This window comes from Mauremys mutica, chromosome 19, assembly GCF_020497125.1.
Source record: "Mauremys mutica isolate MM-2020 ecotype Southern chromosome 19, ASM2049712v1, whole genome shotgun sequence".
Taxonomy (NCBI): domain Eukaryota; kingdom Metazoa; phylum Chordata; order Testudines; family Geoemydidae; genus Mauremys; species Mauremys mutica.
Genome location: NC_059090.1, coordinates 24,366,400 through 24,381,743, shown reverse-complemented (window position 1 = coordinate 24,381,743; position 15,344 = coordinate 24,366,400). Strand labels below are relative to the sequence as shown.

Genomic DNA, 15,344 nt, shown 5'->3' with positions numbered 1-15,344 from the left:
GTGTAGCTTGGGAATTCTTGTGGCATTCGATGGACAAAGACTGGAGACTTAACTCCAGTGACTATTTGAGCTTGGTGGCATAGCTAATATACTGAAACCAAATGCTACATTTTGCTTAACTTTGAAGAAAGTTCAGCTTATCTGCATATCTGCTGCTAAAGTCGCATATATTTTTCTAAAGCACCTTTCATCCTAAAAGATTGCAAAGGACTTTTACAGTTTTATATTAGTAGTAGTAGTAGTAATAATAATTATAAACATGCTTCAATCACCAAGGAAATGCAGAAGGCATTTGAAGAGTTCACAAAAACCCCATACAACAGTTTTGGGCAGAAAATGAAGAATGCCATTTCAACTTGAGACTGCAAGTAATTACTGAAGTTAAAGTCTGGTCAGGACACGAGAGCCCACACACTTACTCTCTTGTGAAGAGTACCACAGGATTTACGGTGACTAGTTTAGCGGATTATATCTCCATTTTATTAGAATGAGGAAAGAGAGCTAATACTGCTAAATATGTTAAAGGCTGTATTCTCTGAACACACCCATAGCATTCATGCAGCCACACTCTCTTTCCTAACTGTTCAGAGTGATCCTGATCCAAAGCAACTTTTTTGGTAACCTAGAAAGGAAACAGGCTAGTTAGCTGCACCAAACAGGGCAGCCTTGCAGAGTGATCATCATGACAAGTTTAAATGGAAGGAGCTATTTGAGAGGAGGCATCAGTCGGGGAGGGCAATAAGGGGCAGTGGGTATGAATGCTTTTTTTTTTTTAATTAGTCTTGTCACCAACACAAGAATTCCTGCCCTAAAGAAGCATTAGGCTAACTGTTGAAGTGTTTTACACATGGAGGAAGTTAGAAGCAGCTAAGCATAGACTGTTTCCCCATGCATGGTTGTGAATACAACATATGATGAAGTAACAGAGTTAATCAATATTTATAGAAAAAGTAACACAAGTGGAGTTAATCTGCATTGCTAATCAAACAGGCATGTTTTAGCAAGACAGGAAAAAACCCAAAGGTATTAATACCCTTGTATCCAAAATAACGTTTGATGTGATATTATCAAACAGTTAATCCACAATTTAGATCAAAAGAGATTTTGCCCAACCCAGTAAGAAATATTTTCAGAGCGGTTTTTATTTTAGCAGAAACAACTGGGATTTCAACATTCTCCTGAAGCATTTGCAACCTAAACATAATGTGTGATAATACATGAGACTTTCAAAGTGAAGCCACCTAGAAACTGAATATAAACAAAGTGAAAGCCACTTTGCAATTTTCATTGCCATCCTCAATTAACTGCTAGTAACCAACTATAGTAATTTTAAGTAGTAATTTAGAGGCTTCACTTCCCCCCCTTTTTAAACAAAAAATTATTTTGAATATGACAGCATCATTTTCACAACCTGCCACGCTCCCTGATTTGGGATTAATTTTAAGTAGTTTTTAAGACTCTTTTAACGAGAGCTTTCACTGCCACTGAGAGATTCAAAATCTTCCCGTTTCAAACACTGTCTCGGTTTGATACAGCTTTTTGAAGATTACATGCAGCACTGAGAAGGAAAATCTAGTTGCTTTTTCTGAAAGAAAGCTCATGCATGGAAGATGCATGAAGGCAAATACCAGGTTTCATTTTTAGAATACAGTTTTGTAGGGGAGGGATTTAACATTGTCAGTTTTTAGAATCCCAGTTTCCTTTTAACCAATGATTTTTACATTTCTTGCACACTGGACAGCCAATTTATTTATAGTCCATTTCACTTTCTGGTGGTTCTCATTCATCTCCTTTACACCCTGAACTATGCTGGGTGACAAACACTACAGGGCAGCATTTAAACCCAGAAACAAATTGTTTCCACTGAAGCTTTATTTCATCGCAAACATTTTACATCTGAAGTGGGGTAAAACATTCCATCCATAATACCCATATTTGTAAGACTCACCTGACCTGACCAGCTTGCTTTCAATACATTAAAAGCCAACAGCCACCAAACAGAAACCCACACCGTCTCTAGAGAAATGGCCAAGGAGAGAACCCCCTTCCCCAGTCTATTTCTTTGCAGCCGAGCGACACAGATGGGGGGTGGTATGTAAGTGACCCCCAAGCGCGCCATAAAAGCTATAATGACATTTTTGCAAAAGGCACGGGGGAGAGGGGAGGAAAAGCGAGAGCGATCCTGCGTATCCCCTGCCCGCTGCCCGGGAGGGGTCCCCACCCCAGGTTCAGTGCCTGCCCAGAGCCTGCAGCATCCCTGGCGCTGCCCTGCGCGCGCTCAGCTGTCAGGCCCGGGAGAAGAGAGGGGGCCAGGCGGCACGGAGCGCGCATGCGTACAAACACCGGCCGGACCCTATGTGGCAGCCAACTGCCGTCCCCTCCGCCTCAGCGAGCGAGCGCCGGCAGGGAGGCGGCGGCCGGACGGGGAGACTCACCGAGGCGCAGGGGCTGGAGGTGGCGCTGGGGGTAGGCGAGCGCTGCACCGTTACCAGAGCCATCGAGGCGCGGCGGGGGGCCCCGTCCGGCCGCGGGAGGGGGCCTTACTCCATGGCGGGGCCCCGCAGCCGGGAGGGAGGGGAGGGAGGCGGCGGCAGCGCCGCGGTGACCGCCGGGGGCAGCAGCTCAGCACTCGCCAACGGCCCCTCGCCGAGTGAGTGAGGCGCGGCGGGGCTGGGCCGGCCGGGCACAATAAGGCGCCAACGCGCATGCGCCACCTGTCAGCCCAGCCACGCCCCCGCCCTGCTGCAGCAGCCGTTAACCCCTGCTGTGCTGGCCCCTAGCTGCTGCGGCTGCTGCAGGGCCCCTGTCTGCTCCACTCCCTTTGGCACACGGGCTCGGCCCTTCCCGTCCCCTGTTGGAAAGGATTCCCAGGAGGAGCCCAGCAGGCTGTATCACTATGGCAGATACCCTCAAGTGTTCAGAAATTATGCCTCCAAAATCATGAGATTTAAATAATCATTAATAACTGCGGGGTGATTTCTGGTTTTTGAGTCTTTAGGGAGCACTGGGATCACGTTGCTGCTGCTTCTTGTTCTTTTTTGAGGGGGGAAATTAAAACCAAGGTGGAATCCCATGGATCCAGGAGCTGGGGCTTTAAGAAAAACTTCCTGTGACACTCATGATAAAATCACTAGAGTTGGCAACACAGCTGATATATTTGTAATTCCACAATATCCCAGCCATCCGCTAAAGAAAACAGCATCCAATCCCCTTTTGGGATTCTCTGGGAGAGTCACTGACTAAATCCAGAGGCCCAGATACCTAGAAAGTGATGGGTCTGTGATGTGCGCACACAAATTTAAGCCATAAAATGCCCCCCAGAATTCAAAGTGTGGAAGTCTGGGAGCAGGGGTGGGGACCGGGGGGGGGTGAGAAGTGGGCAGCAATACTGTTGCTTGAGCAAAACCTATTTGTTTTGAGGATTCAGCAATTTGGGTCATGTCTGTGTGCCATTAGTGGGAGTTTTGCCATTGAAGTTAATGGGATGAAGAATCGGCCTTTTGTAGGCATCTAATGGGAACATTAAATGTGATTAGCAGAGACCATAATACATTTTAAACAGAAAGCAAGCACTCTTCTTCTCCAACAGCTTGCATTAACCCATCCATTCCTCTTAGGCACTCGGTGCATTTCACTCGCATCTCCTCCTTCAAGTTGACACAAGTGTCACGGAAGCTTTCGGCCCTTTACATCTAAGCACAAGAAAAGCCCTCAGTGGTAGTTCTTTGGTCTATCCCCCAATGCCCTGCAGTCAAAATAATTATCAGGCAGGCTCTGCAAATTGTACAGCCGTTATCCTTTAGCACGGGACAAAAGTTAAGCTCACTAATGAGCGTTTGCCTCCTAGTGGATGAAGGAGGATGAAAATCAGACTCGTTAAAATAAACCTGAGCTTAGAAAGTGATTTTTGCGGGAATGGTTCACTCAGGGTTATGCAGAAAGTGAGAACTTTGAACATACGGAATCCACAAAAATTCACCTGTTTGGGGAATCAGATTAGAAGGGGAGAATAAGCAAAGAAACATGCATAAAGCAAATAAAGAGACAAGGTGGGTGAGATATCTTATTGGACTAACTTCTGTCTCTCTGATATCCTGGGACCAATGTGTCTATAACAACACTGCATATTGTACATAAAGAAAGTGTAATTGAACTGCTTATAACAACCATCAGATTATTATTTTGAAACATAGTTTTTATGGAAAGCATATTAGCACTGCTATGTGATTTATAGTGGAGATATCAGGAAAATTACCTCCAGCCCCTTTATAAGCTATCCTCTCCCTGGCTCTAAATATTCCATAGCTTCCCAACCAGAGGGTGTTTTTACTTTTACTTTTTTATATATTTATGCTTTGCATGATCATATACTATGACAAGCTTTTTATGACAGTCTCTAGCTTTGAACCTTTGGGTGCCTTCACCACTTCTATTAGATAGATTTTATTTTCAGCAGTGTACTGCACTCTGTATAAGCAAGGATAGAATATAGATATGGTTGTTCAGGAGATCAGTACAAACAATCTCTTATTTCTGGTTTCACTTGCATTTGAAGAGATAGAAAAGAACACTCCTTTTGTGTTGTGATCCTCTATGTGATCTAGTTTTGTAACTGGATTGCTTTTTCCACTCCAGTGCATTCCCTTCGCTTCCTTATTAAAATTTTCCCATGTGTTACAATGACTCTGACATAGCTGATTAAGTGTAAAAAATTGTCCTTAAGTAATATGAGAAGTTCATGATCAAAGGAATTTTAAGAGGTTTAATCTATGGCAAAAATAAGTGTTTACAAACAATTATTTCACATGTAAAGTAAGTGGAAGCCATTATTATGTAATTTAACAAAAATTAAGGTTATTACAGACCCCTGTAACAGACTCATTACCTTTTTTTTATTTTAATCCTTTAATTTAAAAAAATGTACAATCCTCTGGATTTGTGTAGGATTGCCGGATTGGGCCTTTTAAAACATTTGACATTGGAGAACTTAAGTGCAGAAGAAATCTCATTTAAAAATGCTTAGGTAATAAAGGAGATATACCAAACTCCTAGAACTGGAAGGGACCTTGAAAGGTCATGGAGTCCAGCCTCCTGCCTTCACTAGCAGGACCAATTTTTGCCCCAGATCCTTAAGTGGCCTCTTCAAGGATTGAACTCACAATGCTGGGTTTAGCAGGCCAATGCTCAAACCACTGAACTATCCCTCCCCCTGATAGCTTTCAGTTGCTTGATCATTAAACATTTGTTCTTGGGCATAGCACTTACTAACATAAAGTCAGCATAACCGTCTCATAAAAAAAATCAAATTAGTTTGACAAGATCTATTTTCCATAAACCCAGGTTGATTGGCATTAATTACATGACCCCTTTAATTCTTTATTAATCGAGTCCCATATCATCTGTTCCATTATCTTCCCCAGGATCAATGTCAAGGGGACAGGCCTATAATTACCCAGATCATCCTGTTTACACTTTTTAAAAATTGGCACAACATTAACTTTCTTCCAGTCTTCTGGAAGTTCCCCAGTGTGCTAAGATTTAGTGAAATCAACATTAATGGTCCAGTGAGCTCCTCAGCCAGCTCCTTTAAGACTCTTGGGTGCAAGTTATCTGGACCTGCTGATTTAAAAATGTGTAACTTTAATAGTTTCTCATTAACACCCTCCTGAGACATTAGTGGAACGGAAAGAAGGTTAACACTACATAAATAACACTGTCATCTTTTTCCCCCCAAATACAGAACAGAAATATTTATTGAACACTTCTGCCTATTCTACATTATTATTGATAATTTTACCATTTCCACTTGGTAGTGGAAAAATACCATTGTCAGGATCAGGTCCGGCTTTAGGCCGATTCCCCCGATTCCCAGGAATTGGGCTCTGTACCTAAGAGGGCCTCGCGCCTTAGGCGCCTTTTTAATTTTTTTTTTTTTACTCACCAGGCACCCACGGGGGGTGGTCTGGGTCTTCGGTGGCATTTCGGCGGCGGGGGGGGCGGTCTGCTCCGGGTCTTTGGCAGCATTTTGGCGGTGGGAGGTCCTTTGGTGCTGTGGAAGACCCGGAGCGGACTCCCCGCCGCCAAAGTGCCGCCGAAGCCCTGGACCACTGCCAGGTATTCGAATCGGGCCCCGCAGTTCATAAACCCGGCCCTGATCAGGATTCTTTTTGTTCCTAATATATTGAAAAAACACTTTCTTATGGTCCTTAATTCTGCTGGCCAAAAATTTCTCCTTGTGTCTCTTTGCTTCCCTTATCAAAGTTCTATAATTCATAACGTCTGATTTACATTCATTACTATTTAATTCCCCTTTCCTCCTTGTGTTATATATTAATTTTTATTTTTATAGCTGCCTTCACTTCCCCTCTAAACTATGTAATTTTTAAAAATCAGCACAGCCTTCTTCCTCAATTGTGGGATTGTGGCTTTTGGGTCTTAACCACAAGGCCTTCCTTCTTCTCTAGCTTTGCTTGTAAGCACTGTGGCTCCAATTCATCACTGTGGTCCCAATTCAGCAAACCACTGCAGCATGTACTTAACTACAAAATTACATATTAAAATGTCATAGATAAACACAATTTCATTGGGCAAAGTGGGATACAGTTTTGTTTTTAATAACTTTAGAACATACATAAGGTTGCATGTATCTTCATCATCTGCATTTTTTAAATGTATTTTACATTTGTATAATGTATATTCTTTGGATTGTTTCAGTGAAACAGAAATCACTGGGCAGTGTGGACCAGTCCCTAAGGTAAAAAACAATCTGTTTAAATTTCTTTAATATTTGAATGCAAATAAAAATGTTCAGTTCAGATTTTTCATCTAAATTTCAGGGACTAATGTTGCATTGACTGCATTGGGGGTTTTGCCTTGGACATGATTCTGCAATGCAGATCACTACACAGAGCTCAATGCAGGATTAGTCCTTTAGCAAGGAGTTCAGGATTAGGCCTCTAGTGTGTCTGGAATTTTATTTATTTATTTATCCCAGGGTTTCATAGGGGTAAGGATAAAATCAGGGAAAAGAGAGATCAGACCGCTGGATCCCATCCAAGGGACACAGGGAAAATAGGAGGTGTGGGGAATTCTTTAATATTTTCTTGATTCATCTCTTCCAGTTTAAACCATGTACTATAATTTAAGAGACTGGAGTTCAGGTCTGTGAAATTAAGTTACGGTATATTTATATCTGAAATGAGAAATGTCCCTTATAATGAGCAATAACTGTACTGTGTGGAAGCTGAGAAACAGAAAATGTGAGGCATGGTAAAAGCACAGACATGGGAGCAATCCTGCATTCCTTGTACACCCAAACCTCCTATTGCAGGAGCTTTGGGGACACAAGAAGTGTAGGGTCAGATGTTATGTGTTCCCTGGCATTTGATTATAGAGACGACAGAGAAGCTTAGCAGAAAAGGAGATGCTTTCACAGGCACAGTGTTGAACTGACAGTCAACTCATGGTCCATGCTCCCATGAGATTTTTGCCATTATCTTCAATGGAAGCAGGAGGAGACCTCACATTTGAGGATGGGAAGGATTTTTACCCCATAACTTATGACAGGGATCTTGTTTTTTACCTTTCTGTGTGAAGTATTGTGCTTGGTGTATTGATTAATTCCTGGTTTCCTGCAGGCATGGGGGTGAGCACTGGTGGATTTCACACCTACCCTCAATTTGCATATCTCTGTAGTACAATTCTGTAGTAAACAGTGTGCAGGTTAGGAGTTCCCAATGCCTTGGGGCGATCCTCTCAGATGGCACTGGGGTTTCGTTTTGAATAGATTTGGAAAAGTGGAAGTCCTGGGATTTCCCTCCAGGAGTAATTAGAGAAATGCTTATCTGAACTGGCCTACCAAGAGACAGTTCTCTGACTTTCACATATTCACTGGGACTTCCAGGAATATTTAAACGTCAAACACTTGTAAAAAGTCATTCCTAACAAGTAAATAACCAAGTTGTTTTCTATAGTCAACTAAAGGTCTAATAAATCTGTTGTTAACTAAAATAACCACAGAGATCCAGGGGATTGAAGGCCATTAGAAACCTATAATTTGCATGTGGAGTAGTTTTTAGCAGCAAAATTTAAGTGTAGAGGAGGAAGCTATAAAGGAAATGTATTCTGATTTAAAAGAACAATTAGAATGCAGTCTGTGGTAATAACAGCCAATGGTTTATATAAAACAGGGATCATAAGTTTGTGCCCATATCCTGCAAGTTGCTGTGGGTACCATGCTCAGCAGGACTGGCCCCAGAGATCTTTTAAGACATGCAAACCATTAATTATTTTTGTCTTCAGTAAATATGAAAATAGTTCCCTTGCTGACACACCTTTTATTTTATTTTCAGTATTACCAAACATCATCAGTTATAGCATAGTCCTGATATGAAGTGTACAAGGGCACAGAATGCCCCCAGACTTCATCTTGTGTACAAAACCAAAAATACCATATAATAAGAATTTCCCCAGCAAAACATCTGTGATGACATACTCAGCACGTTATTTTGTCAACAGCACAGCACAAGTATTTGATGGCAGAAGGATATGCTTTGCTTTGAGGAAACATTAAGATATAACATCTGAGTTAAATAGAGTGTGATTACTGTTTTGCTACAGCCCACAATATTTAAATTTCAGAAAAATTAAAATAGAGCCATTTAGATCACTCCTGCCATTTTTTCCCCTGCTTGTTCTCATTTGGTGGTTTAACAGCAGCTTTGAGGAAAATTAGAGTATTTTTACAATTGATAGTTGCTTTTTTAAGAAAGATTTATAGATTGACCACAACAACAATAACACTGAATTCCAAAAGAGAAACATCAGGTACACCAGGGAATTAAAAGACAAACAGGAATTAATCATGCAGAACCTGATTTGAAGTGAATAGAATTAGAATCCATTTTAAAGCCACATTTTAGATTATTCTAACAATTCCATGCCCAAAGCTTCAGATGCATTTTATTACAGTAACCTAGGATTTATTTCAACACACTTTGCAAATACACTAAAATAAGTGTCTATTCCCTAGTCATCTGTTTTGCTTATAGTAAAAAAAAATTACAATTAATTTTGGTGTATTTTTCCCATAAAAGCTGATTTAGATTATTTTTGTTTCATGCTCCCTGCCTGAAAACAAAAGCTATATACTAAAATGAAGTTAGTATTATAGTGAGGACAGAAGGGTGCCTTAGCTGGACAAATGGGTATTTGAGTGTATTCAGAAGAATATTGTTTATATAGAAGGAAATTAAATATGCAGAAAGATGGCCAAAGGCCTAAATTACAACCATGCAGACCTTTGAAAAAGTATTTATAGGAGCACACAGAGGAAAATAAAACATCTCAGGGTACTGTCTCAAGGCCATGCCTACCCTGTAGCACCCCCTGCTGACCTAGTGTGGCACTGCAGCACTTCCTGCCTCAGTTTCCCGTCTCTCAAGGCCTCTTAAGAACTATACACAGTCCAAAAGTTGTAAGAGAAAATTCCCCTGCTGTGGTTCTACTTCATTAAATACAAATACACTTGAAATAAAGTCTTTCCTTTTGGCTCAGGTCTTACACAGCCCTTGCCATTGGGATCTGTGGTCTCCGGGAGCTTCTCTCTCTGAGGACTTTTCTACAACTGAGCCCAGATGGCCTTTTGTCAGGCCAAGGTGCTTGTTATTCAGTTAACTGCCTAGAAATACTCGTTCCCCTTAAAATAGCTTGTCAGGGGTAGCCTGGGCCCGGACTACCTTAAAGGTCCAGGGGTTCTCAGAACAATTTTTTTGGTGGCCTCACAGTGCAGCCACCAGCAAATGCTCTGACAATTTTTCCTAAAATACTTAATTAACTTTAGGAAAAACAAATCAATATGCACATATACATGTCCAAATCATTGTAATTTATGTAGGATTTTTTTTCCAGACTCAATAATAAAAATAATGTTCAGTTGTCTCTATTCTTTACTGGGCCTAAACAGAATAGAAACACAAATAAGGTGCTTTGTATGTTCTTGTCGTTTTACTTATGTCTCTTTTTTTTTGGTTGCTTTTTTTTTTAAGACATGCTAGTTACTAAGTCTGCTATGAAAAGTGGTATTAACAAATGTACAAATATCACTTTTCACAGCAGACTTACTCAGCCCTGGCAAGCCTGGGGACAAATTAAGCCCTGGGTGGGGAGGTGGATATGGAGGCAGCAGGGGCCAGGGTCACTGGAGGGGGGAGTGACCTTGGGGCCCGAGCTCACTACCGTATGGCTGGGGAACAGAGCCTGAAGCCCTATGGTTGGAGCCTGTCATCCGCCACCCAAGGGCTGAAGCCTGACCCCGCCAGCCCTGGGAAGGTGGGGAACTGGCTCCCTGCTCCTCCAGCTTGTGTGTCTCCAGAGGTGGGCAGGACCCAACCACTGCTGGTAACCCTGGGGTAGGGGGCTGCTGCTTCCCTCCCCCTTACCACCCAGGAGGCTGAGGCTGCAAGAAAATTCCCTGGTGCCCATAGGCGCCAACTTCCTCTATGCCCCGTGGGTGCTCGACCCCCCTGACCCCACCCCTGCCCAATTCCACCCCCTTCCTCCAAGTCCCTGCCCCTGCCCCGCCTCTTTACCACCTTCTCCCCATAGTGTGCTGCGCCCCCACTCTTCCCTCTCCCTCCCGGAAAGTCCTAAGTGCTGCCAAACAGCTGTTAGGCAGTGGGTGGGAAGCACTGGGAGGGGGAGGAGTGGGGACGCAGCACGCTCAGGGGAGGAGGAGGCGAGGAGGGGGTGGGAGCGGGGGGAGCTTGGCTGCTGGTGGGTGCAGAGCACCCGCTAATTTTTCCCCATGGGTGCTCCAGCACCCATGGAGTTGGCGCTTATGCTGGTGCCTGCATGCGGCCATAAATTCAACTGTGTATTTAAAGTGATATTTCCCCATTAAGATTTGCAGCCACCACCAGTTTATAATTATACTCACTGCTGGGTTAATTTCATCCCTCTGTAGAGGACCCACATGAGGCTTATGCACCATTTAAGCTCCAGTTCAGCTCTAGTGTTGTGACCTTGGGTAGACCTCTGCACAGGGTGAATTTTACCTGTAGTTCTTTTCATCTTCAGGGGACTTTACAGATATATTAATACTCATGTCCCCCTGTGGGAAACTGAGGCAAAAAGGTTAAGTGACTTTCCCAGAGTCAGCCAGATCTGGAATTAGTACTCAATCGTTCCTGAATTAGATGGACAAGACTGGTTGTGATGGAGTGCTGGGCTGGGACTCCTGAGCCAGTCCTCTGTCACGCCAGCTCCAATTAAGGAAGGTAAGTTGGAGCTGGCTAGAGAAACCTGTGCCTGATTGGCAAAGGGGAAACAGCTGCCAGCCTAATTAGCTTGGGGTTATAGACAGGCCCAGAGGAAAGAAGCAGGGGGAAGCCAGAGAGGGGAAGGAGAGTGCTAGTTCTTCCCTTCTGGCTGCAGTGACTGTGATGCCCTTAAGGCTGAAACATCCAAGCTGCAGATGGGGAGAAGGTGGTGGCATTGAATGCTGTAAATAAAATGCACTGGTGATTGCTGAACCTGAGGGTCTTTGAGTGTTTTTTGGAGCAGAGCAGAGGCGGCCCTGCTAAACCCTGTTACACTGTTCAAACAAATAATGCACCAGATTTTGGAAAACAATAATATTTTCAACCTTTGTTTTGGTAGATTGAAGTTGATACGGTTCATGTTTTATGACAGTCTCTGATATCCCATGAAATGAACAATCATAAGCCTGTACTGCAGGATAGAGTACAGTGGAGTAGTCCCAAAGATAAGTAGCACATAGAAGTCATAGTCCAGAGTTCTTGTGCAGGTGGAGATGGTTCAATCCACATGGTCATGCATCTTAAAAAGTATAGAGACATTGCAGAAATAATAGCATAAAATAAATACAATTTACTGGAAAAGTTTGCCATTCCAGAAGTGCTAGTTTGTAATTCAAACAATAAAGACATTGGGAGAAATTCTGCTCTCAATTATGCCAGTGTAATTCTGTTGAAACCACTGGCATGCCTCTGTGTTTACACCAGGGTGAATGAGAACAGAATTAGTCTCATGCAGACCACTTTTCTTTCCCTCCTCCTTTTCATCTTGTGGAATGGGTTCTCCATTATACACAAGAATAAGAGAAATAATGATAGGTCTGAATCATGCAGGTTCCAGCCTAAATCTGTTCTTAAAGAACAGCATATTTAAAGACCCCCTTCTGTTTACTGCATCTGGCTTACTCCGCAGGCCACTCCAAAGTTTCTTGATTCTTAATGAAAAGAAGAACCCAGTAATGTGTATTTCAGTTTGGCCTGTAATTAATTTCTGTTTATGCTCTCAGGTACTCACATCTGTTTGGTACAATCCTCAGCTCAGCCTAAAAACTCTCAATTTCTGTCCCTAGTGAATGAGGCAGTGCTGGAATTCATGATCCCTGAGTCTGAAGGCCAGCCTACTGTCCCTAGGCACTGATGGATATTCTCTTGGGCAGCACTGCAATTTAGTGCTATGTAGGTTGCCATTCCTTAGACCGTTTTTCCCCCCAGTCATATGACACAATGATGTAAGTTAAGGAAGAATTTATATTGAACTGCCAAAGGCAGAAGACAATCTACTGCAATTCTGAGTAGTAGATGAGACATAGCAACCTTTGGATTTATTGCTTAGCAACCTCAAACACACACCCAGGAGTAAAACTCACAGCCTGGCTCCACAGCAGGACTGAGAAATCCCTAATTCACTTGTAAGATTTCTAATGGCTAGGAACTGATGGGTGTATATTAAATTCTCATTCATCTGCAATGCCTCTCTGCAAGCGGGAGGAGACATTTCTGGTTTGGTACCTGCCCAGAAGGTAAGAAAAACAGTTCTTCAGTTGAATTCCAGGAAGCAACATTACAGTCCTTTTAAAGGTTGATTTAGACCAGGACTTAAAAAAATAAAAAAAACCTCCAAACATGTTAGGCACAATGGCATCAATCCTCAAAGGTACGTCGGTGCCTAAATACACTGGAGGTGTTGGGCCATTGTGACGAATCAGATAAAACTCCTTCTGAAGCTCTTTGGGGAAAGACAATTCTATTTGGGCAAAGGCAGGGCCAAACAAATTCCCAGACTGGCCTCTTCTTTTGAAAGCATTTCAATAAGTCAGACATTCCCCAAATAGTCACTGCAACATTTTTTACATTAAATAAATAAATAAATAGCTCCCTAGTGAAACGTATCTTGATTATGAGCCGATTTTTATCTTAGTGACAGTATCCTGACTGCAGAGAGGTAATCAAATTGTACGTGTGTGGTGGCTATCGAGCACAAATGTTTGGTGCACAGAAAAGGAGCCAGGAAAATGGTATCCTAATTAAAGGCTTGTCTTGCCTTCAATTTGAACAGTATGAAGAGACTTTATATCAATTTTTGAGTTTTATTGGTGTTCAAAACTAGCTTCAGAGGGGTAGCCGTGTTAGTCTGGATCTGTAAAAGCAGCAAAGAGTCCTGTGGCACCTTATAGACTAACAGACGTTTTGGAGCATGAGCTTTCGTGGGTGAATACCAGGGGCGGCTCTAGACATTTCGCCGCCCCAAGCAGGGCGGCATGCCATGGGAGGCGCTCTGCCGGTCGCCGGTCACGCGGCTCCGATGGACCTCCCACAGGTGTGCCTGCGGAGGGTCCGCCGGTCCCGCGGCTCCACCGGACCCTCTGCAGGCATGCCTGCGGGAAGTCCACCGGAGCCGCCTGCCGCCCTCCCGGCGACTGGCAGAGCGCCCCCTGCGGCATGCCGCCCCAAGCACGCGCTTGGTGTGCTGGGCTCTGGAGCCGCCCCTGGTGAATACCCACTTCATCGGATGCATGTAGTGGAAATTTCCAGGGGCAGGTATTTATATGCAAGCAAGAAGCAGGCTAGAGATAACGAGGTTAGTTCAATCAGGGAGGATGAGACCCTCTTCTAGCAGCTGAGGTGTGAAAACCAAGGGAGGAGAAACTGGTTTTGTAGTTGGCTAGCCATTCACAGTCTTTGTTTAATCCTGAGCTGATGGTGTCAAATTTGCAGATGAACTGAAGCTCAGCAGTTTCTCTTTGAAGTCTGGTCCTGAAGTTTTTTTGCTGCAGGATGGCCACCTTAAGATCTGCTATTGTGTGGCCAGGGAGGTTGAAGTGTTCTCCTACAGGTTTTTGTATATTGCCATTCCTAATATCTGATTTGTGTCCATTTATCCTTTTCCATAGAGACTGTCCAGTTTGGCCAATGTACATAGCAGAGGGGCATTGCTAGCATATGATGGCATATATTACATTGGTGGACGTGCAGGTGAATGAACCGGTATGCTCGTTACCACCAGGACAGATTGTACTTGGAAATAGTCTAAGCATTTGAGAGATGTGTGAACTATGGGCCAGATTCTCTGCTGGTGTAAATCAGCATAGTTGCATTGATGTCAATGAAGCTATGGTAATTCACACTAACTGAGAATTTGCCCCTGTAACTCTTGACAGATGCAAGGTTTGGAGTATGAGCCTGACACTTTTGGGCTGAATGTTGCTAATATTGTAATAATTATTTACTGTTCTCATGTTCCTCCTCCTAGTTTGCTAATGCTTGTGGTTCCCTGGTTCCTCACCCCAGTTTTGGAGTTATACTAGTGTAAAACTGGCTTAATGGAATAGAGAGTCAAACCCATTGATTATTTGCATTTCTGTAGTGTCTTTCACTCAATGTAAAGGCACCTTACAAACATTAATTAATTCTCACAATCACCCTGTGAGGTAAATGTGGGATATGTAGGGATCACATCAGTTATCACTGAAATCTGGTTACCTCTAGAGTGGAATGCAGCAACTGTTTCAACAGTACACAGAAACACTGCACAACACTATAATTAAGTGAAGAAAAATACCATAAGCAATTGAAAGTGCAACGGTAGTTTATGTAGGCACAACATAACTACTTCATTTAGAATCTGGACAGGACATTGAGTTAACACCCCTATGTTTTACCAATGTTCAAAAGGAGCTTGGTTTTACCTTTTACTGAAAGAAACTCACCTAACAAATTGCAATCTGATAGAGCTGACAAGTTCCCTTCTTGCCCGTATAAATCTGTGCTCTTTTACAGGTTATATCTGCTAACGGGAAAGACAGCTCTCATTTTTATAACACATTGCTTGGGCCAGGCAAGCATCCTGACATATACATCCATCCTCCCCAACCCCGCAAGCAGATAATCACCACCCTGCACAAATGACTAGAGGGTGCCACCAGACCCATCAGAAAGCCGACCCAGAAATTTACTGCTAGGGATCGTCATACCCATTTCAGGCAATATTTGGACTCAAACCCTGGCTAGGAACCAGAAGGTCAGCATGCT

At 43.1% G+C, this 15,344-nt stretch overlaps 2 protein-coding genes across 5 annotated transcripts in view; one reads left to right on the top strand and one right to left on the bottom strand.

The window, feature by feature from the left end:
• Positions 1–2,623, bottom strand: part of SSH2 (slingshot protein phosphatase 2) — a 134,991-nt gene extending 132,368 nt beyond the window's left edge. Inside the window, exon 1 of the mRNA XM_044993549.1 lies at positions 2,436–2,623. Within this exon, the coding sequence (XP_044849484.1) occupies positions 2,436–2,498 (63 nt within the window). The 5' untranslated portion in view covers positions 2,499–2,623. The remainder of the gene's footprint in view (positions 1–2,435) is intronic.
• The window catches only part of EFCAB5 (EF-hand calcium binding domain 5), a 64,279-nt gene continuing 51,284 nt past the window's right edge, over positions 2,350–15,344 (top strand). For 2 of the 4 annotated variants that reach the window (XM_044993546.1, XM_044993542.1), the window contains exons 1-2: positions 2,350–2,466; positions 6,715–6,754. The gene's annotated coding sequence lies outside the window, so the exon portion shown is untranslated. Of the gene's footprint in view, positions 2,467–3,969; positions 4,050–6,714; positions 6,755–15,344 lie in introns of those variants that run through there. The other 2 variants (XM_044993545.1, XM_044993544.1) reach the window with 2 other exon arrangements.